The sequence below is a fragment of the Equus quagga genome, chromosome 17 (assembly GCF_021613505.1).
Source record: "Equus quagga isolate Etosha38 chromosome 17, UCLA_HA_Equagga_1.0, whole genome shotgun sequence".
In the NCBI taxonomy this organism is placed as follows: Eukaryota; Metazoa; Chordata; class Mammalia; order Perissodactyla; family Equidae; genus Equus; species Equus quagga.
The window spans coordinates 31,659,432-31,683,505 of NC_060283.1; the positions used below are offsets into that span (position 1 = coordinate 31,659,432).

Below are 24,074 nucleotides of genomic sequence, written 5' to 3' on the forward strand. Positions count from 1 at the left end.
TTAGATGTTGGTCCACTCATTTGTTTTTTCTTTTGATGCCTATGCTTTTGGTGCCAAATCCAAAAAGCATTGTCAAGACCAATGTCAAGGAGCTTTTTCCTTATGTTTTCTTCTAGAAGTTTTATAGGTCTTACATCTATGTCTTACATCTAGGTCTTCAATCCATTTTGAGTTGATTTTTGTGTATGGTATAAGATATGGGTCTAGTTTCATTCTTTTGCACATGGATAATCAGTTTCAAAACAGTATTTATTGAAGAGACTGTCCTTTCTCTATCTTGTTTTTTGGTGTCCTTATTGAAAAATTTGACTGTATATGCTATGCGTGGGTTTAATTCTGGGCTTTCTATTCTGTTACATTAGTTTATCTATCTCTTTTTATGCCAATACCAAGCTGTTTTAATTACTTCCAGCTTTGTTTTTCTTGCTCAAGATTGCTTTGGCTATTTGGGGTCTTTTGTGGTACATATGAATTTTAGGATTTTTTTTTTGTTCCTAGTGAAAATGCCATGGGAATTTTGGTAGGAATTGCAATGAATCTGTAGATTGTCTTGGGTACAACAGATTTAACAATATTAATTCTTCCAATCCATGACCGTCGGCTTTGTCCCATTTATTTGTGTCATCTTCAATTTCTTTCATCAGTACTTTAAGAGAGGCCTGGCTAGCTCAGTTGGTAGAGCATGAGACTCTTTCATCAACATTTTATAGTTTTCAGTGTATAGACCTTTACTTCCTTGATTAAATTTATCCCTAGATATTTTACTATTCTTGATGCTATTGTAAATGTGATTGTTTTCTTAATTTCTTTTTCTATAGTTCATCGTTAAAATATAGAAAAACAGCTGATTTTTGAAGGTTGATTTTGTATCCTGCAAATTCACTGAATTCATTTATCAGTTCTAATAGTTTTTTGATAGAACTTTAGAGTTTTATATATAAAATCATGTCTCTGCAAACAGAGACAATTTTACTTCTTCATATCCTAATTTGGATACCTTTTATTTCTTTTTCGTGGCTTATTGCTCTGGCTAGGGCTTCCAGCACTACGTTGAATAGAAATGTCAGGAGTGAGCATCCTTGTCTTGTTTTTTATCTCAAAGGAAAAGCTTTCAGGTTTTCATTGTTGAATATGATGTTGCCTGTGGGCTTGCCATATATAGCCTTTATTATGTTGAGGTACATTCCTCTGTACCTAATTTGTTGAGAGTTTTATCATGAATGGATGTTGAATTTTGTCAAAGGCTTTTTCTGCAGCTATTGAGATGATCATGTGTTTTTTATCCTTCATTCTGTTAATGTGGCTTATCACTTTGATCGATTTGCATATGGTGAATCATCCCTGAAATATCCCACTTGATCATGATGTAAGATCCTTTTAATGTGCTGTTGAATTCAGTTTGCTAGTATTTTGTTCAGAGGAGAAACATTGGAAAATTCACAAATGTGTGTAAGTTAAATGACACATTCTTGAACAACCAATCATTCAAAGGGGAAATCAAAGGGAAATTGAAGAATCTTAAGACAAATGAAAATAAATGGAAACACAACATACCATCGTGGAACATGGCCTGTCTTTTCTGCACTTGTTTCCCTGGTCCTCATCCTGGACCTCACAGAATAGTGCTCAGTAAGATATGTTGAGCTTGAGTGAGCTGCAAACCAGATGAGATGTGTGCAAGAAATACAAGCCAACATGGCAGAGTGAGGGTAAGAGCAGAAGCCCTGGTTCCAGTCCAAGGTGCTGCCGTGCACAGCGCTGGACGCTGGGATGACCAGTGACCTTCTCCAGCCCTCCTCTTCCTCATGAGCAGCATTAAGGTCAGGATGAAATGTATGCCTACCTTCAGTTAGAAACTGTGTTTTTGCTCAATTATTGCATTCATACAGTCTTCCAAGTGATGCACAAGGCACAGGGGATACAAAAGTAAATTAAGCAGGCTTCTGACCTGGAGAACACAGTCCTCTTCCATCCATAGTGCTCCGTGTCAAGTACAGCAATGGTTACGTTTTTGTGTTAACTGGGCTAAGGGATGCCCAGATGGCTGCTAAAACACTATTTCTGGGTGTGTCTCTGAGGGTGCTGCTGGAAGAGGTTAGGATTTGATTTAGTAGATCCAGTGAAGAGATTTGCCTTCATCAACATGGGTGGATGTCATCCAATTCATTGAGAACCTGAATAAAACAGAAAGGCATAGAAAGGATGGATTTGCTTTCTTTCTTCTTGGGCTCAGACATCAGAGCTCCTGGTTCTCAGGCTTCCATCTCTGTCTGGGAGCTACACCATCATCTCCCCTGGTACTCAGGTTCTCAGACTTGGCCTGGGGAACACTGACTAAAGAACACTGATTGGGATTATGTCAAATCTGTGGATGAATTTGGGGAGATTGACATTTAAGCCATATTGAGTCTTCAGCTCCATTAATATGGTGTATCTCTTCATATATTTGGTCCTTCTTTAATTTTTCTCAACAATATATTATAGTTGGATGCATATAAGTCTTGTACATCTTTGATTAGATTTATTCTTGATTATTTCAGACCTTATGCTATTGTAAATTATATTTTAAAATTTTAATTTCTGATTGTTTTGTTGCAAATGTATAGAAATGCAGATGATTTTTTTCTATCTTGATCTTAACTACAGCCATGATAACTATACTTATTAGTTCTAGTAGCTTTTTTGTGGATTTTACCAACTTTTCTTCCACAGGCAATCATGTTATCTTTATATTTAATATTTAATTTAATATTTATCTACTGTTTGACCCATATGTTCTTTGCTCCCTTTATCTATTTCTTTTTCCATTTTAATTTGGATTGAATAATTTATGTGATTCCATTTTATCTCCTTGTTTTGACTTATTTGCTATAACTGGTGTGTGATATTTCACTGGTTATCTTGAGGGTATTTAATCATCTTTAATTTATCACAGTCTACCTTCAAGGGATATTTTCCCACTCTATGTGTAGTTAAGAAACTTAGGGGGCCGAGTGGTTAAATTCGCATGCTCCGCTTCGGTGGCCCAGGGTTTCGCCGGTTCAGATCCTGGGCACAGACATGGCACCACTCATCAGGGCACGTTGAGGTGGTGTCCCACATGCCACAACTAGAAGGACCCACAACTAGAATATACAGCTATGTACTGGGGGGATTTGGAGGGCAAAAGCAGAAAAAGAAAAAAGATTGGCAACAGTTCTTAGCTCAGATGCAAATCTTAAAAAAAAAAAAAAAAAGAAGCTTAGAATAGAATATTTTTATCTCTTTCCTCCTGGGATTTGTGCTTTTATTGTCACACTTTGTGTTTATGTAACATACATAGAACATGTTATAAACCTCAAAATACATGGTTAGTACTTTTTATTTGGTCAGTTATACTTTCAATGGGTTTTGCAATACTGAAATGTTTCTGTAATTTACCATGTGGTAGCCCTTTACAATCTTCCTTTGCGCGTGTGCAGATCTCAAGTTCCGTCCGGCAGCACTTCCTCGACCTTGAAGAATTTCCTCTTATGTTTCTTGCAGTGCGAGTCTCTTGGTGATAAATTCTTTCAGCTTTTGTTTGCCTGAAAAAAAGGCTTATTTTACTTTCACTTTTCAAAGATATCTTTCTGGGCAAGAATTCTGTTGTCGGTGGGTTTTTTTTCTTTCAATACTTTAAAGTTGCCGCCCCAATGTCTTCTGGCTCACATTGCATCTGATGAGAAATCTCCTTTCTCCTTTATCTTTGTTTGTATGTGTAATGAATCTTTTTCCTCTGGCTGCTTTCAATATTTTTTATTTATTCATGCTCTTAAGCTACTTTTAAATGATGTATCTTAGTTTATTTTCTTTCTGTTTCTTGTGTTTGAGTTTTATTGAGTTCCATAGATTCTAGGTCTATAGTTTTCACCAAATTTGGAAAATTTTATCAATGACATTTTTGGTCCCCTGCCCTCCCCTTTCAGGAACTCCCAATAACATATTTTGATGGCTTAAAGTTTTCCTACATCTCAGTGATACTCTTTGTTTTATTAAAGATTTATTTTTTTCCTTTTTCTCCCCAAAGCCCCCCAGTACATAGTTGTATATTCTTCATTGTGGGTCCTTCTAGTTGTGGCATGTGGGACGCTGCCTCAGCGTGGTTTGATGAGCAGTGCCATGTCCGCGCCCAGGATTCGAACCAACGAAACACTGGGCCGCCTGCAGCGGAGCGCATGAGCTTACCCACTCGGCCACAGGGCCAGCCCCATCAGTGATACTCTTTTAATCTTTAATTTCAGTTTGTTTCCCCTCCCCTTGCCCCCTGTGATTTGTTTTGGCTAGTTTTACACTGCCAGGTATTCAGGTTCACTAATCTTTTCTTCCATCAAGCTTAATCTGTCATTAATCCCATTTAATGTATTTTCCCTCCTCAAAAATTATAGTTTTATCTCTAAAAGTTCAATCTGAGTCTTTTTAATATGTTCCATTTCTCTACAAAAAAATGTTCAACCCTTCCTCTTGCTTCTTGAACATATGGAATTCAGTTATAATAACTGTTTTAATATCTTCACCTGTGAATTCTATCATCTATATCATTTTTGGAGAACTCTTGCTTTATTGATTTTTCTCCCCTTGACTGGTCATGAATTCCTGTTTCTTTGTACGCCTGGTGATATTTTAATTATATCTGGACTTTGTGGATTTCACCTTGTTGGACGCTGGATATTTTTGTGCTCCTTTGCATATTTTTGAGCTTTGGTCTGGAACAAGATTAGTGTTTGGAAACAGTTTTATTTTTTGTGTGTTCTCACTTTTAAGCTTTTTTAGGTAGAACTGGAGTGGTAATTAGTCTAGGATTAATTTTTCCCACTATTGAGGCAAAATTATTTTAGGTTCTGTATCAGATGGCTCTTGAATTTTGTGGTTTGTTCCGCTGGCTGTGGGGAACAGACAGAACCCCAGTCCTGGGGGAGCCCCAAGCCCTGGAGCCTAGTTCTAACCCTAACCCCAGCCCTGACGTAAGTCTGTGGGAGCCTCTCTGTCTCCTGAGTCATTCCATCCTGGCCTCAGATGTTTCCTCACAGAGAATATTGGCCAGTCTTGAGCTCACTACATGAGTGGGAGCCTCTGCAGACCTGCAGCCTTCTCTCCACTTAGTTCCCTCCCAGGAGCTGAGGAACGTGAGCCCCGCCGCATGCCCAGCTCCGCCTGGGCTCCCACCCCTGCATCTGGGCCTGGAAACTCTCCTGGCTGAGACCTGGGGGCAATGATAGGGCTCGGCTCATTGTTTTCTCATATCCCAGTGATCTTTGCCATTTGTGTCCAAATGCCCAGTGATTCAAAACTACTGTTTCACTTTTGTTTTTTTGAGTCATTTTCAAGATGGGAGAGCAAACCCAGTCCCCATTGCTCCATCTTCACCATCAGTGGAAGTCAGTTTTTGTTTATGCTAAAAAATTCTCACATTTTAGCTAATCATGTCAATGTTCACCGTATTATAGGTATTACAATAATATTGGTTTCATTAAGTCCCGTTCTTATTCTAAGGAGACTGACTTAAAAATAAATCCCTTGGTTAATTAAGGAGGAATCTGTTTAGAATAAACATTAACCAAAGTCAAATTTTTTTAAAAAATTAATTTTTTTAGTGTTCTTGAATATCTCCCAACTGCATCAAAATTCACGTTTTGAAAATTATATTTGTTCATAAAACTTTTTGAGAAGTCACTATTCTCACGTCTTTCCATAAAGCCCTAACTGGACGAGGTCTGGACTCTCCTGTGCTTCTGTGTAGGGGGCACGGCCACCAGGCAGAGAGGGTTTCTGGGATGCATTCGGTCTCTGCAGTTGAACGGAGAGACGCTGGACCTCGAGGAAAGAGCCAAGGTCACTCCAGGAGTGGAGCCCGGCTGCCCAGGACATTGCAGCACCTACGGACACTTGTGTCACAATGGAGGGCGATGTCGAGAGAAGCCCCGTGGATTCTCCTGTGACTGTGAGCTCTCGGCATTCACAGGGCCCTTCTGCTCACACGGTGAGTACGAACGAGGAAAGCGACCAGTAGGAATGAGTGGGCTTGTGTTGGATATTTAAAAATCGAATTAAACCCTTTCTGTGTAGCTGTTGGATAGAAGTATTTCAGTTCCTAAATTCCTTTTGTAAATCACTCTTTTACAACCAATCTTATTTTACTAGAAAGAAATGTGACTCTACTCTTGAAAAGCCAGTGGCTACACTGTAGAATCCACCATCGGTTCTGTGATTTTCTTGAAATACCATCCATGCATTCTAATTCTTTCTAGCTGGTGCCTATGTTCTCAGAAAATATGTTATTAAAAATCTGCCCTACACAGTCCTTGCTTATTTAAATATCACTTTAGGTGTCATTTTTATTTAAAGTAATAGCTTCCAGTAGTACAAGAAGAATTTTCTTCCCAAAATATATTTTATTGGCATAATAAACACATTTTCCATTTATATTAAGATGGCTAAAACACAGCCACTTAAACATATTGCTCTGGGGCTTGTTGATTATCTCTTGCAACAATAAAAGTGATAGAATATTTTTTAGTCTCTCTTATTCTGAGAAGTCACAAGCCATGCTTTGAAATGAAGAGCTAATTGTAGCATGGACATAATTCTTGGAAAGTACTTACGAGTTTTATACTTTCGTAGATATTCACGGAAAACAGCATCATCAAAATAAATTCCAATGCCTTCATTCAGGAATCTCTGGGTTGTTGCATTTTGACCTTAAAAACCCACTGGGTTTTGGGGTACAAATTTGGATACCAAATTGGATCAGCTCTTGATTTTCAAAAGAATTAACTGCCCAGAAATGTTCAGGACACCATTATATAAGCTATATTTGAAGATAAATCTGTGATGGTAAATCAAGTCTTCCATCACCATTCCAAGACTCTTTTCACCTACAGAGGTCAAATCCAACTGGAAACTTCTAGTCATGTGGATAGAGTGAAGTGGCCACGCAAACCCTCCCTCCCAGCGTCCCAGGGCAGCAGAACAGCTGTAATTGAGGGGGAGAGCATTGGAAGCAAGGAAACTGCAAAATGAACGAGTCCTTGAATTTGAATGTGGCCTCTGCCCAAATCCTTGCCTGACTCCCAAGTTGTACAGACTCGGGAAGACTTCAGAGGCAGGTACAACAGCAAAGAGATGAGCAGACGCATACCATGGGACACACAGGACTGAAGCTGGAGTGCGGACGTGGTAGCCATCCACTACAACAAACAAATAAACACAACCACCACAAAAGAAGGAACAATAACAACACATGGAGTTAAAAATATTTACCAGGAGTTATCTATAATGTCCAATTTTCAATAAAATATAGTAAATATGTAAAAAATCAAGGAATTGTGTTCCATACTCAAGGAAAAAATGCAGTTAAAAATTCACTCTGAGTAGGTCTGTTTTTTGGTTTCAGCAGACAATGGCATTTAGTAGTTATCACAATACATTCAATCAAAGAAAATAAAATTCAGAGAAACAAAGAAAATAGACAATCAATGAATAAACAGATATTAAACTTCAGCAGAACAATGAAAATCATATTCAGAAACAGAGCTGAAAAATACAGTTATAGAAAATTTAAAAATGCTTACTAGATGAGCTCAACAGAAGAAAGAATCAGTGAACTTGATGATAGGGCGATAAAAATCACCCGTCTGAAGAACAGAAAGAAAAAAATGAAGGAATTTTGAAGAGTCTGAGAGTCTTCTGTGACAATATCAATAATTAAATACTTTAATTCTAAATAATCCATGAGTCAAGGAAGAATTCATAAACAAAACTAAAAAAAAAAGATTTTAATTGAAAATAAAATTGCACCATGTTAAGTTGGAGAGATACAGTTAAAGCAATATTTAGGGGGAAATTTTTGACTTTAAATTATTTCATTAGACAATAATATAAGGGTAAAATCAATTATATAAGTTCCCAATTTAGGAATCTAAAAGAAGAATAAAAAGAAATCCAAAGAAAGTAGAAGTAAAGAAATAATAATAAAGGTAGGGCAGAAACTAATGAAATAGAAAATAGAGAAAGAAGAAAATCAGTGTAATCATGAATGAAATAGCATCATGTAACTACATCAATGTAATCAAAAGCTGGTTCATAGAGGAGATCAATAAAATTGATATATGTCTGACTTGAGTCTCAAGAAAAAAGGAAAGAGGACACAAATTACAAATATCAGTAATAAAAGATACCAAAGCAGATGCTACAAAAATTTAAAAGATAACAATGGAATACTATGAACAGCATTATGACAATAAATTTCACAACTTGGGTTAAATGGACACATTCTTCCAAAGACACAAATTACCAAACTGATACACAATAAATATAAAATCTTCATAAGTTATAACTACTAAAGAAATTGAATTTCTAGTGAAAGGTCTTTCCACCATGAAAATTCCAGGACCAGAAGGATTCACTGGTAATTTCTACAGAACATTTAAGAAAACGATGATACCAGTCTGACACAGGCTATGTAAGAATAGAAAGGTGGACAAAATGTTTCCCAATGTAATTTATGAGCCTACTAATACTCTGATACTAAAATCTAACAAAGACTTTACCAGAAAGAAAACAAAACAAACAAAAACTACAGAAATAAACTCATGAATACTGACAAAAAAATACTTAAAAAATTATTAGCAAATCAAATAAAAAATATAGAAAATAAACACATCATGGATAAGTGGGATTAATCCAAAAGGTACAATGCTGATTTAATTTTCAAAAAAATCTCAAGGAAAGTCACTATATTAACAGAATAAAAGAGAAAAACAGATAAGTGTTTGAATATATACAGAAAACACATTTGACAATCTAACAATATAAGGTAGATTTCCCAACTTGTTAAAGGATACCTGGTGTCGTATCACTAACATACTTAGTGGTGAAAGGCAGAAAGAGAAAAACAAAGATTTCTACTCCCACCACTTCTTTTCAACATGCTGCAGGGCTTAGCTGATGCAATACAACAAAAAAAAATGAAAGAAATAGCGTGCACATATTAGAAAGATGAAGTAAAACTCTCTTTAGTTAGAAGATATAATCATCTATATAAACTGTAAAGAATTTACTAAAACCTACTAGAACTAATGAGGGAGTTTAACAGGGTCACAGAATACAAGGTCGATAGATAAAGTCAACTGAATTTCTATGCCCTACTTACAAACAATTGGGAAAAATTTTTAAATAAAATTCCATTTACAGTAGAATCCAAAAACATGAAATATTTATGGATACATTTAACAAAATAAGTTTAAGACCTCTACACTGAAAACTACAAAAAAAATTAACATCTAAACAAATGGATGCATGTACCACATTGATGAACTGGATCACTATCATTACTACTGTATCATTTATCCCCAAACTGATCTATAGATTCAGCACTCCAGCTAAAATTTCAGCAGAATTGGCAAGGTAATCCTAAATTTTATATGGAAATGGAAATGGCTTTGAATTTCCAAAATACTTCAAAAAGAATAACTTAGCAATGGAAAAGAATAGAGAATCCATAAATGAATATATATATATATATATATATGCAACTTTACGCTTAACCCACACATATACAACTGCTAACTTGAGCTGAGCAACAGACATAAATGTAAAAGCGAAAATTATAAAAATTCTAGTAGAAACATAGAAGAACATATTTGTCACCTTGGAGTAGGCAAAAATTTCTTGGGACACAAAATCATGAATAATAACAAATTGAAATTCATCAAAATTAGCGACTTTTACTCTTCAAAAATATTATTAAGAAATGACTATTTAAAATGACATAACATAGATCTGTCAAAAACTTGTATCTAGAATATACAAATAACTTTTACAGCCCAATAATAAGACAGACAACCAAAAGGAAAAACAGGCAATGATTTGAAGAGACACATCACTGGAAAAGAGATATAAATGGTGATTAAGCACAAAAATATATGCTCAGCATCATCAGTCATGAGGAATATGCAAATTACACCCATAATTATACACCATTACACAGGCCCTGGGATGGTTAAAATTAAAATGACTGACACTACCAGGGCCGGCCTGGTGGCACAGTGGTTAAGTGCACAGGTTCTGCTTCGGTGGCCCGGAGTTTGCCGGTTCTGATCCCGGATGCGGATATGGCACTGCTTAGCAAGCCATGCTGTGGCAGGCGTCCCACATATAAAGTAGAGGAAGACGGGCATGGACGTTAGCTCAGGGCCAGTCTTTCTCAGCAAAAAGAGGAGGATTGGCAGCAGATGTTAGCTCAGGACTAATCTTCCTCAAAAAAAAATGAAGGACTGACACTACCAATTGCTAGAACTGGCATTCCAATTCACTCCTGGTCTGAGTGTAAAATGATACGATCACTTTAGGAAACTCTTCGGGAGTTTCTCTTACATACACATTCATGCAGTCATCACGTGATCTAGCTATCGTAGGTATTTACCCAAGTATGTGAATTTCAGGTTCACCCAAAGATTTGTACACAAATGCCCATGGCAGATTGATTCATAATATCCCCAAACTATAAACAACCCAAATGTTGATCGATAGTTGGGTGGGTAAACAAACTGTGATGCATCCATAGAATGCAATGCTGCTCTTCAACATCGTGGCTGAATTTAAAACTCCTTATTCTGAGTGAAAGAAGTCAGACAAAAAAAAAGACAGAATGTGTGATTCCATTTACATGAAATTCCAGAAAATGCCAAGTAATTTAGAGGAACAGAAGGCAAATCAGTGGTTGCCTGAGCATGGGGTGTAAAGAGGCAGTCGACTGCCAAGAAGCAGAAAGGGGCAGAAGAAAATTGGAAATGTTCTGAACATTGGCGGTGGTAGTTATTTCATGGGTGTGCTCATCTCTCAAAACTCTTTGAATTTTATACCTTAAATGGGTGTGTTTATCGTACCTAGTTATACCTCAGTGAAGTCCATTAAAAAGGTATTTTTCCTCTTCTGGATGGCTCCGTATCCACCTCCATTAAGTGTGATCTGAGTGTTTTAATTCAGGCAAACATTCCATGAGAAGTTGATGTTGTGGGTGATGAGGAAAAAACTCTGGTTGGTCAGAGGGCAGTGGGTTTGCAGGGAGGTCACTCAATGTCCATGCCCACTGGGCGTGGATCTGCTGAAGCGATGGAGACAAGCACAGGCACAGTGGCTGGACTGCCTATGCTCTCCCCTCATCCTCGTGCGCACACACATCTGGAGATTCATCTTGTGTAAATGCCAGTGAGACACTCTTGTGAACTGATTTAGGAAGAACATGGACAGCCTTCTGGCCCCTGCCGCACAAATGACCACTTCCCACCCTCAAATTCACGGAGATGCCTCAGCGCAGCTTCCTTTTCCAGTGAGCAGTAAATTAAGCAGAGGACTAGCACACTGGACATCTGTCTGTGGGTCTTTGAAGGGCAAGGGACCCTCCATCTCCATCCTTCATCACTCTTAGGTGAGATTGCTACCTGTGAAGCAAAAGACTGACACTGATGAAAACATCAGGAAGGAGCCAGGAGATGGAGCAGGTACCTTGTTCTGCTTGAAACCAGACAGCAGTGCACTGAGGTTTACTGAGGACTGAGCGTATGTGGTTCTAACACCAAGATCTATTGAGGACTGTCCTGAGTCCCAACAACTCACTGTGCTCTTCCCTTCTGAGATATGCAAGTCCTTGTTACATCCTTCTCCACTCTCTCATCTATGAAAATGTTCTGAAAATTAAAAGACTTTGAATGTCCACAGGGATACCTAAAATTAACCCTTAATCTTTTATAACTTAAAAATTGCATATCATATCATTTCAGAGATTTCTGCCTACTTTGGACCTGGGTCCTCCGTGACTTACAATTTTCACGAATATTATCCGTTAAGTACAAACTCCAGCCCTCACGCTGCTTCGTTCCAGGGGGACGTGACACTAACCAGAGAGCTGATCACATTCAGCTTCCGCACAGCCCAAACCCCGAGCCTGCTGCTCTATGTGGACTCCTTCTATGAGGAATACCTGTCAGTTATCCTTGCCAGAAATGGTGAGTGTTGTTTCAGGGTCGGAAAATTACAACGCATCACTAGAACTGTACATGTGAAGTTTTGAGTGTTCAAGCCTCTCACACTGCAAACGAGGGACAAGTTGCATGCTCTCCAAATGCCATTTTGTTTGTGTTTGTCTTATTTTCCAGGACTACAAAAATATTGTTGCAAAGATACCATTCCAGTAATTATACTGAGATTCTTTCTTCTAGAAAATTTTTTATAAATTTGCATATCTCAGGTAAACAGGAATTTTATTATCACTGGAAGCTCTTTATTAGAAGTAAAAGGTGTCCAGTTACATGTGGAAAATGTTTCCTCCTCTTTCTAAGTAAAGGGGGGAATAATTAGGTGGGTGCTAACACACTAAGGCCGTGCAGAAATGACTGTCCGCACCCACGAGATAAACATTGTTTTTTACTCTGTCCATGGTCCTGAAGTGAATTAGCCCATAGGCACTCGAAGATGGAAAGCACAATTACAGCCATCAGCCAGCTCCCGTTTTTCCATGGTGGGGAAGTAAGGAAGGGCTTTGGGCATTGTAAGTGAAAAGCGAGGGCACTAATTATATATCTGGGAAAACTTGCAAAACTTTCTGGCTAACAAGGTTTTAGCACAGCCCCTGTGACAGAGCGTGAGGGTGCCTCTCTGTGGAGCAGCTCAAGCTGAGCCAGATGTGGATATGCACAGATCTTACATCCTGGAAAAAGTATATCACTGTATCCCACTTCTGAATTTTCTTGTTATGGATGCAGATTTTAGAAACAGAACCTCTGGTGTGTGAATAAACAAACCAACATACTGTAAGCCATTTCAAATACGACTCCAGGGACTTTGATATCCAAAGTATATATAGGAGTGTTAAGTAGGAATATTTAGCCTTAGTTGTAGATTTAAAGTTGTAAGCCAACAAACGGTAGGAGCATTTCATTGACACGTTGGAGGTTACCATAGGAAGTGCAGTGACTCATCAGCCAGTATATAAGCAAGGAAAACTCATTCTAGAGGTACACTTTGTTGAGATGCACTTCCCCCTGGCCAGCATTTAAAATCTGAGCCATCACCAACTAGAATTATCTTCATGGTCCCTCGAGCCTCTGATAGCCATTGGCTGCCCAACAATTCCCAGAGCCTACTGAACTTTCTTTTTATTATTCACCTTTCAGAATTTGGGAAATATATTCAAAGAAGACAAGACTGAAAAAAAAACAAGAAATAATTTCAGTATTTCACAAAGCTTCAGCTTCAGCATTTCTTAATGTTCTTTTTGCAAAGATGGAGTGGAATTTAGATTTAGGATGTCTTCAATTCAGATGTTTTCTTTTAGAGAATTGAGGGTTGTAGGAAAGAGAGTTCTTATTAACAACAACTCTGGTCTTGACCGTGCAGTGGCATGAGTAGAGCGGGAGGTGGGACCAGGGGTGACACTAAAGAAGCAGTCATCGTTCCAGGGAAAGTGATAATTAAGAAAATAACAGTGCATCCAAATGCACCGTGTCAAGTAGATTCCAACAGCAAAGTGTTGCTCCTGGAAATGAGTGAACAAGAATAACTCTCTGGATTATGGAAAAGCAGTTTAAAACATTCTGTTGTTTAAAAAATGTTATTCTTTCTACCTTAGGGAGTTTGCAGATTAGGTACAAGCTAGATTTACATCAAGATCCTGATGTTTTTAACTTTAATTTCAAGAACATGGCTGACGGGCAGCTTCACCGCGTGAAGATTAGCAGAGAGGAAGGAGTGGTCTTTGTAGAGGTAACAGCGTGTCCAACCAAGCAATAACTAAAGTCATAATTCCCCAGTATGTGTCACCTAAAGCAGTATTTTGAGAATGAAGCATAATACAAGTTCCTTTTTCTATTCTATTCTCTCATGTGTTGTGGACAAGAAATCAAATGTGGTCTGGCATTTTTGCCCATTTGTTTAGTAATGGGAATCTGCCAAATACAGTATAAAATTTTGCCTACTTAAATTTTCCGTCATTCATTTTAATTTAATTACTAGAGAAATATTGTCTATTTTATCATGGTGAATTACAGGCAGAATTTTTTTAATGATTCTCCAATGTGAATCCATGAATACAAACATGATGACAAGTTAAAGAGATGATTCCTATAAAATATGATTATGATTAAAATTTGCAAAACTAACAAAATAGACAAGTCATTGGACAGTAAGTGACATTATGCACTGTCAATACTTTTGAAGAAAAAATATTGGTGTGCTTGCTCTCTACACAGAATAGCATACTTTGGCTTCACTCTTCAGGTTGTATTTTGAGATTTGTAAAAGCTTTGGGCTGGGAAAGTCTTTCACAACTTTTTTGTGGGTTATAATGATTAGAGATCATTCCTACTGTATCAGGAAGTAATAAGAACTCTGCAGAAAAATATGGTAGGATTAGGGCTGGGCTGTGAGTGAAGGGTATCTGAGATAGTATAAAATTAGTTATGAACTAGTATTCTACCGTTGAAATGGTAAACGCCGCCCAACGAGGCTCTTCCATCCTGGGCAGCACTAGGTTCTTTTTCTTGTGATCATTTTTGTCCCATCGCCTCCCTTTGCTTCCCACCCTGTTACTGACCAATGACAAACCTGTTTGTGTTTGCTTCTCACGGGGCAGGTGAACCAGAAATCCCGGAGACAAGTGAGTCTGTCCTCGGGCACGGAATTCAACGCTGTCAAATCCCTGGTGCTGGGCAAGATTTTAGGCAAGTAGACACAGAGCCTCCACCCCTCGCCCCCACCTCGGGTCACAAAGTCACACTGCCAACACAAAAACAAGTTCCTGTTTTATTTTCATTACACCGCTCATGCCAATCAGGGCAGAAATCACGCTGTGCTCAGAGTGCACCCATAATCATGAGAAACAAGTGCACGCCTCTAAAGACAGAGCCACACTTCTTCCCTCCTTCAGCAATCAGCACCAGGATCACAGCGATTTTCTCACCACAGAGAAGAGCAGTGATCAAAACAGACACAAAGTTCACAGATGACGCGTTAAACAGCTGCAGGTCCGGAAACCTCACAAGGACGACGTTTGGAAGGGGACCTGGAAAGAGCACGTGTCTGTTGTCCTTCACTCAGGATGGCACCCTGGGCAGGGATGCGGTCCTGCTTTGCTGCTGTGCACAGAGGTGGCTCTGTGCCCGGTCACCATGTCTGCAAATCAAACTACACATTTCAGTCTGCTCATACCTGTCAATCACCACTGGTCATGGCATGAGCGTAAATGCAGAGCCCGGGCATCCTAGGATCAAATATGCATGCTTGCGTTTCTCCTTGTCTCCCAATATTAAAGTAAAAGCAGGTAAATGTCAGAGGGCTTGCTTTTTAGTTATAAATAGACTACAAACTCCATAGATTTTCACGTTACTTTGGGGAGAAGGCTCTTGAGGTTTGTTTCATATTAATGGTCTTGTTTTGGCACTAATGGGATATATTTTATCCAAGGTAATGATTTTTTAATTTTTTCATTTATTGTACCTATATTCCTTAGTCATTCACATTTTTACTCATATAGAAGCTCAAAATCCTGAGTTATCATGCATAGACACACAGGCAGATGATAAAAATATAAATCACTGAAAAGGATGATAGCTAGGTTTTTAACCCTGCTTATGTTAATGTATTTTCAAACATGATGTTGAGCATTAAAAGTATGCATCCCCTTCTTCAATCAGCATGGGAAATGCTATGAATTATGTTCTACCAGGTTGCTACACTGAATAGAAGAAAAATAATATTTGAAAAGCACTACTTTTGTATTGCAAGTTTAATAGAAAATTCAAAGTGAGCCATATAGTGTTTATATATATCTGATTCCTTTCAGTTAAGCTTGCAATATCTAAGAAAGCAAATTTTGTGTATATATATAATTTACTTTCAGGATAAATGTGTAACTAATAACAAAGTTGATTTAAAGTGGTGATTCTGCTTTGGCAAAATGCTTTAACATTTGATTAATACTCTGATGATTTTGTGAGAGATAAATAGATTGCACATTAAGTCCTGCCATGTGATTATCAGTTTTAGTCCCAATTCATACTTAGAGAAACAGTGACTAGCCACTCCCATAAGAAAACAATGGCAACAACAAAAACAAAATAGCTGTTTTGAATTCCAAATGCACAGTTCATCGTCATTGACTGGTTGACCAACATGTGCCGGGGCCTCCGCTGACAGAGGAGAAACCACGTCAGGCAGACGCAGCCCCGGTCTCGTCCTCCATTAAGCCCTACCTTCTGGCCCCAACTCATAGATATTGTTTCTGTCTGAACAAAGTGAGCCGTTGATGATCACAGAGGTGTCCAAGTTCTGCAAGCCGAGGCGAGGCTGCCTCCCCACTGAATCCATGCATCTCATGAATGGAAGGAAGGAGACAGTCTTTCCCAGCGAGCTGACCAAGTCTTCACTGAGAGAACACGTACTGATCAAGTGTCTCCCAGTTCAATAAACTACATCAGGTGCTACGGCAGATGTGGTGTAAAAATATACCAGTTCTGTCCTCGAAGACTCAGAGTCTCGGCTCAAAGATGAAGAATGCACACAAGTAGTTTAACAAAGTTAAAAAGCATTAATCATTATTTAAAAACCTTGACAAGAGAATATTTTTAAAAACACAACTTAGGTTCAGATGAGATGTAAACATTATTGATGAAAAGGTTCTGTGCAGGAGTGTGCAGTATACTGGGTAACAAACTGAGAAAGTGGACTGCATCGTATGAAGTGTAATGGGTGAATAAAAACGAAGCGTGTAGTTAGTTAACATAGTACATTCCCTTCAATCAATTGCGTAAAGAAGATTAGGATGGAATTGAATGTATTGATGCTTCTCTTGAAGAATTGTATGTTCATTGGTGTGTTATTCAGACTCTAGAAGAACACTGAAGTTCAAGCTGAGCAGTAAATTTTATAGCTGACGCAATTGGGATTCATGAAATTTTAAATAAAACTTCATTTATAATATGCATGGGGGCATGGATTTTGACCAAGTTCTAATGAACTTTCCACGTTTTGATAGTTTTAAGATTTTTCTTGCCATAAGCCTGATAAAATTTCCAAACCATTTTGCAAGCCCAAGAAAACTGAACCTTCACGTTCCGGGTTAGAGCACGACATGAAGTGCCTTGTGATCCAGGCGGCCAAGGTCTGCTGAGAAGGGGGTTCCTCATTCCCAGGTCAACACCGAGCTTAGAAGCCAGCTTTTCTTCCTGGAAGCCTAGAGGTTTATGCTCCGCCCATCCCCTCTGACAACGGCTTGTGAGCATCTCCAGGTGGATTCTGAGGCAGAGGCCCTGTCCCGAAGGCCACACCCTCCCGCCTGGAGCCCCTCGTGAGGGGGTGTGGCCAGGGGTGACTCGAGTCGCCAGAGTCTGCACTCTGAGGCTTCAGACAGAACTGTCCAGAGTCCTCACTGATTAAAATGTGTGTTTAAACGTCACCACTCCGAGGGGTCTCCCTTGCTGATGCCTGTTCCAGTTATGTTTTCTCAGATTCCATACAATCATTTCAGAGTAAGACACTTTTAAAGGTAAACTCATGAGAAATCAGATTTTCTAGTTTTGACTATGACCAAGAATATGTCCCTAAAATATGAGAGCTTTTCAAACACTCTCCCTTAATCAGAGAGTTGCAGCTTCTTATTCAGTGGTGACGCTGAGGAACTCTGCATAATCGGGACTCTGTCAATTCTGAATTTTATGGGCTATCAAACCAGTGGAGGACCAAAACATAAATTCTAACAAATAAGCAAAGACAACTCCTCTGAACTGAGGGAGGTCTTTCTGGGTTAGAGTTGAAACAATAAGAAAGAAATGCCTGGTCTACTAGGGTGACAGCACAAAGTGGTCACGTTCCAGCCCGCGGATGCTCCGGGTGAGCAGGGGGCCTCCATCGCAGGCACATGGCAGCATGTCAGGGTTCCAGCTGTGAAGGGCTCAGAGCCAGGCGTCCCACTCAGGTGTCTGCGGGAAGACGTCCCGGAGCCTGGATCCCGCGTGCTGGGCATGACTCTTATCAGTGCCCATTTAGCTCCTTTTGAAGAAACGTGATAGAGAGGAAAGATACAGGAATGTGGAGCATTTCAGGATGGATCTGAAACTGTGCACCATGGATGGGAGGGAGCAAAGATATCACCATGCCCATTAACGTCTCCCAGCCGTTGTCAGGCCCCTCATCCTATGGGGAGCCTGGGCAGGAACTCTAGGTCAGCCACACAGACTGCTACCTGCTGGTTGTGGGGCCATCTGCCAGTGACCAGCTCTGTGCTCAGTTACCCATCTGTAAAATGGGATAATGATGCGAAGGGTGCCTCACAGAGCAGTTACAAGAAAAAAATGAGCACTTAGAACAGTGGCTGCTACTTAATATGTAGCATCTGAATTTTCACAATACGAGTAAAAATGGGCTAGATTAGGTCTACGATTGCTCTCAAATATAAAATTCTTAGGTCCTACAACATAAGCAATCAGCCATTAGAAGCCACTTCAGACAACAGATTTCTTGAGGTTTTCAAAATTATACATCAGAGACTGTCTGCTGACTCTCTCTGGGGTTTTCTCCTTCTAAGTTAAAGATAATGTTATGCTTCTCAGATTTCCCCATTTAATTCCATGTCCATTGGAACATTCGTATTTCTTGAACCTTTTAAGTATAACATATGTAGGGGAAAGTGCAACATTTTTAATGCACAGCTGGAAGAATTTTGACAAAGTGAACACAGATTAACCAAGAAGAGAAAGTGACCAACCCGTAGACACCCCTGTGGGTCCCTCGCCAATGGCAGCCTCTCCCAGCTTTCAGCAGCACAGACACACCCGGCCCGTTTCCGAACTTCACATGGAAGCATCCTACAGTACATGCTGTTCAGTGTCTGCTTCATTCCTTCCACCTTCGATGCTTGTGAGATGAAGCACTCGCTTTCTTGGTGAGCTTTCTGACTATTTTATTGGGAGGAGAGATCCAGGAACGCAGGGTAGTTTCCCAAGGCTCTGCCTTTGCTGTTGCACCCGCCCCAGAAACGCTCCTCCCAGTGCCCAGGGGAGACGCTCTTCACGCTGCTGTCAATGTCCTGGTATCTGATTATTCCCTTAGCCCTTGGGTTAAAGAATTTATTCTTCAAAAGAGCAGAAGCTGTTCTTTTCATGGAACACACAATTCACACTAATGGATAAGGCAAAGCTGCCTAAAAATCTGAGTGAGGAGGGAGTTTTCACAACCTGAGATTTCAGAAATTTGATTTTCTTCTCAAGAGTTAGAAAATTTTGTTCTTAAGAGAGAGGTTTAAAAACAGTAATGCTTTCATTTGAGACACTCTGACCAGTTCTACTGAAAATCACGAAGCAGAGGAAACCTGTGCCAGCTCATGGTCACCCCACTGCCCGACCCTTCAGGCGATTACCCCAAACCCCCTGCACTCCCTCCCTGGACACCTGCTCCGCTATATTTTGTCCTGAGTCTGATCTCTCAAGAGCGCAAAAGACAGTGAAGGAAAGACGAGGACGAAGCTTCAAGCACTAGCGTGTGCAACCCTCTCCACATTTTTCTAAGGACATATGTCTTACAAAAGATGTATAGATATAGAGATATGCAAACATACGTTAATGATGAAAAGAGGTTTACGCTAAAGAAAGCATGAATGGTGCAACTCCAGGCATCCACAGGGAAGACACTCATTTTGGCCTCTTTCCAGCACGATTGTTAGGTCAACCGGGCAGCAAGCAGGTGGGGTGGGGCCGAGTCAGCTCCTGTGGGCGGGTCCCCCTGGGCTGGAGGGAGCCTGGGGGAGCACCGAGAAGCCACTGGGGCAGAACCCGCCTCCTGGGGTCGCTGGAGAAGGCCTGTCTGTGGATCCCGGAACCGGCTATCTCCAAGGATCTGGACCAATCTGAGTGTCCGGCAGAGGGGCCTGAGGACAGCCCTGCAGGACACTTGGCCGTCGGGGACGCGTGCTGGGGCAGCATCTACATCCCACGGAAAACAACCCGACGCCCAAGGGACTCACAGTGAGAGGGACGAGTCCCTACAAAGTGAAGCTGTCAGCGGGACAGGAGCGCCCCCATAAAGCCTCATGGAAGGACAGGAGATCTGAGTAAAGTAACAGAAGAACGCGCAGGAACCTCAGCTGAGAGTCAGCAGAGGAACCGGAGGAGAGGGGTCCTCGCTGCCGCTGGATTAGAGTGCCCGAAAACGTATGAAACCGCGTCAAAAACCCCGAGAGCTCCAGGAGGATGTGGAGGAGGATCCAGGAGGGGGAGGGGCAGCTGGAACCACGGGAGGAGAGCGAGAGAACTCAGAAGGAGCAGCAGAGCGTTTCTCTGAGCTGAAGCAAACCCCAGTGGTGACAGGGGTCGCCGAGGTCCGCCTGGCTGAGTCACGTCAGATAAAATGCAGGAACTGCCATCGCGGAGAGAACCCTACCGGCCTCCAGTAGAAACAGCGAGTTACAAAGACCAGAGCACGAGGCTGGCGTCCATCTCCTCTGCAGCGGTGGAGGAGGATGCTCTGGGGCACCAAGCAAGTTTCCCCTCCAGCCCTAAGAGAGGAAACCTGATCCATCAACGCAAATCAGAGCCCAGAAGAGAAGAGCAGGAGGAGGGGCCGCAGCGTGAGCTGGGGACGTGTCACCCCTTTAGGAACAAACGCATCCTTATATCCGCTGTCCATCTAAATGGATAATGATAACCTGCTTGGAAACACGAACTATACGCACTAAATAAAAATGCTGAAGTGTTCTCTGCTCCCCACTAACTGCGCCCCAATTACTGCATCCCTCTAAGGCGCCTCACTAACCGCGCTCTCCCTCCCGCAGAGCCCGGCGGCCACGTGGACGCGGAGACGGCGCGGGCGGGCGCGCGGGGCTTCTCCGGCTGCCTCTCCGCCGTGCAGTTCGAGCGCGCGGCCCCGCTGAAGGCTGCGCTGCGCCCTGGGCGCCCCGCGCGCGTGTTGGTGCGGGGTCCGGTGGCGGCGTCCGACTGCGGGGCCGGAGGCGGGGACGGCGCGGCGCGGGAGCGCACGCACGTGCGAGCAGGTGGGCGCGGCGCGGGCACGGGGGCGCTCGAGGGCCCCGCGACAAACAGACCCGGATGTCTGTCGTTCGGGCCTAGACTCTGGCACGGGCTCCTGAAATCTCAACCTTCCGCCCCTTTGGCCAGTTGTACGAGCTGACGATTCTAAAGTTAAAACAACGTAAACTCCAACTTTATGGGATGATTCCACTCTGGTTTAGCATTGTGGATTTCTCACTCACTTTCCTTTCTCCCGCTGTAGAACATTCCGGAGTGATGGATGAGGGGGAGCCCATGGCTGACGCGACCAGGGGAGACTCTGCAGTGATTGGAGGTGACTAGAGGGTGTCTTGGTGACAGCCAGGCTGGCGAGTGGGTGGAGGTGGAGACAGGGGGTCTAACTAGGTCCCTCTGCTGTGACTGACTGCCCAAAACACGGTTACCCGGAGCTCGCATTCTGCTCCCCCGCCCCAGCTGTTTCAGCTGCCCAAACTGTTCAGATGACCTCAGTTTCTTTGGACAGTAACTGAAGGTGAAGTTATTCTTGATCGTCACCAGTCTTGCCATGAAACCAACCCAGAATTGAAGAGACAGACTTCTGCGTGGCTCCTATAGTCCCAGAGGCGCCCCATGGCCCTACTGCCCCTGCCGGTATGGAGGTGACCATCACTTTACAGGCAAAGTCAGCTTCTTTCTTTACTGCAAATTACAACAGACCTCAGTGTGGAGGTTGGATGAAATCTCTCTCTCTCTAAAGCAAAGACCTCTAGTGAGACATCCAAATAATTATAACCTCTCTGTCGTTTTTTTCCAAGATGAGACAATGCACATCAGCCCTGGAATGCTGGCTAAGATGTGGGCTGCTCCCCTTCCTGGCAGATGCAGCAGCATGTGCTCATTGCCTTCCTTCTGCTGCCGTTAGAATCCGCGTGTGCAAACGCTGTTTTGTGGGCTCAGTTTGCTGCAGGCTCTGCCCAGCCCAGCATGTGCCCACAGCATGTGGGCCTAATTAGGCCAGCCAAAGCTCGGAGTCCACAGGACTCCACCACGGTTTCACCAACCACCTGCACAGGGACGGCAAGCTGTTTCCATGGTTGTTTCAGTAGCAACCGTGTTTTCTGATGTTCAGTAATGGCAGGATACGTCAACACCTGTATTAACGACCCTCAATATATATAACTGGGAAATGACATTTGACATTTGTGTACTAATTCTGCAACTTAGAGTTGACATCTAATTTCCACCGGTAAAATATCATGAGTAAACATTTTGCTATGAAATAGCTTGGTGTTTTTCCCAAACTTGAATGTGTGTAAGTATCGTTGAAAAGCTTTCTAAAACCATCAATTTCTCCCACCTAGAGATTTTGGTGAAATTTGTCTAATGTGTGCCAAAGTTGAGAACCACAAGCTTTGGTTTTAATCATCAAAACATTTTCAGGGGGAGACCTCAAGTCACTTGGATCCCATAAATTCCCACATTCAATATATTTCTATAATAAATTTAGTGACAGAGACCATTTTCATATTGCTAAAAGTCACTCTGCCATACCGAAGTTGTTTAAAATTAATTTCACTAAAATGCATGCAACTTAATTCTATTAACAAAAATACTGAAAACTTTGGGAAAGTATGATGATACATTCTATACTTTTAAAATAATTTGAACCTGTCTGCTTCCTAACACGGACAGTGCTCATGGTCTGAGGCATACGCTTATTTACTTCCGGAAGCATTAAATGAATCCCATTGTAATTTGACTATAAGGGCATAAAATAGAGCAATCCGTATGAGGTTGGTAGAACTCAAATTTTATGATACCACCTGACGTAGAAATCCCTGAAGCTTCGATGCCCAAGCTTATAACAGAATCTGGGCTTGATGGGCGTCGAAAGTGATCTGATGTGGACCATCGGCAGTGAAGCCAGGCTGGCATGTGCTTGGATACAATGCTACCGTTTGAGGTCTGATGCCGCGTTCCCTCCTCCCTCACCAGGTGTCATAGCTGTGGCGGTATTTGTCCTGCTGTGCGTCGCTGCCATAGCCATCCGCCTTTATCAGCAGAAGAACTTGTACTCAACCAAGGAGGCAAAGCCACCAGAGAACCCAGTCCATGCCCCAACCGGGCTCCGGTGTGAGCTCAGCCTGCAGAGCGCGGTCTGCGGAAACCAGAAGGAGTACTTCTTCTGAGCAGGAGCCAGGGTGGACGCAGTCTCTCAGCAGGCCGCCCTTCTCCTGTGCCTGGGGCTCCCCAGGGCCAGAAGTCCCCTTTGCAAATGCAACAGGTTGAGACGCAACCGTGCGGCACAAATCCCGCCTCACAGAGGGTCTGATGGCATTATCCCTTAGCTATCGTTTGCGTCACTGCATTTTATGTCACCATGAATCAGTATCATCATAATCCATGTTTGTTTCCAATGCTCTAATGTGCTTTTAAACTGAATTTTAGCTTGCTTAGCCGCTGGGGTTTTGAAAGGGAAACTGGCCCTCAGCCGTCTGTCCCAGTGGGACCTGAGGCTCAGCTTTACTCGCACAGGAGGCTGCGTTTTGTGATCACAGAACTGAATATCCTTCTTGACCACGTTTGTTGAATATTCACATCTTCTGTGAGCCATAGCCACGTGGCCAAAAATAAACAGCCTTTCTGCCTTTCTCTTTGTTGGTTGATGCCAAGCAGCACTCCTCTCTCGGGGTATCATTGCTGGTTTGTTTGCATTGCTTTTATTTAATGTTTCCTTCAAATGCCCACGGTGAGTACGGATGCTTCTGGCACTACGTGCTCGTCTTCGGGGGTGGAGGTACGGCGTTCGGACGGTGCAGAGCGGACCGTACATGCTTTACTTTTTTCCTTCATCTTATGCCATCGAGGTCCGTGATTGACATTTGGCAGTGCCCTGACTAATGTTGATTTCACAAAGTTTTTTTTTAATTGAAATTGAAAAGCAGATAGAACCACAAATTCTTAATACTGAAAATGTATTTTTTTGCATCTGAGATACCTGGATGATACATAATAGTAAATTTATTTCCCTAAACGCCCGGT

At 41.6% G+C, this 24,074-nt stretch overlaps 1 protein-coding gene across 1 annotated transcript in view; it reads left to right on the forward strand.

Annotated features, from left to right (window-relative positions):
* LOC124228999 (contactin-associated protein-like 4) overlaps positions 1 to 23,221 on the forward strand; it is a 167,502-nt gene extending 144,281 nt beyond the window's left edge. Inside the window, exons 18-24 of the mRNA XM_046644110.1 lie at positions 5,759 to 5,998; positions 11,799 to 12,023; positions 13,646 to 13,779; positions 14,648 to 14,735; positions 20,837 to 21,055; positions 21,295 to 21,366; positions 23,028 to 23,221. Coding sequence (XP_046500066.1) covers positions 5,759 to 5,998; positions 11,799 to 12,023; positions 13,646 to 13,779; positions 14,648 to 14,735; positions 20,837 to 21,055; positions 21,295 to 21,366; positions 23,028 to 23,221 — 1,172 coding nt within the window. The remainder of the gene's footprint in view (positions 1 to 5,758; positions 5,999 to 11,798; positions 12,024 to 13,645; positions 13,780 to 14,647; positions 14,736 to 20,836; positions 21,056 to 21,294; positions 21,367 to 23,027) is intronic.
* The last annotated feature ends 853 nt before the right edge of the window (positions 23,222 to 24,074 follow it).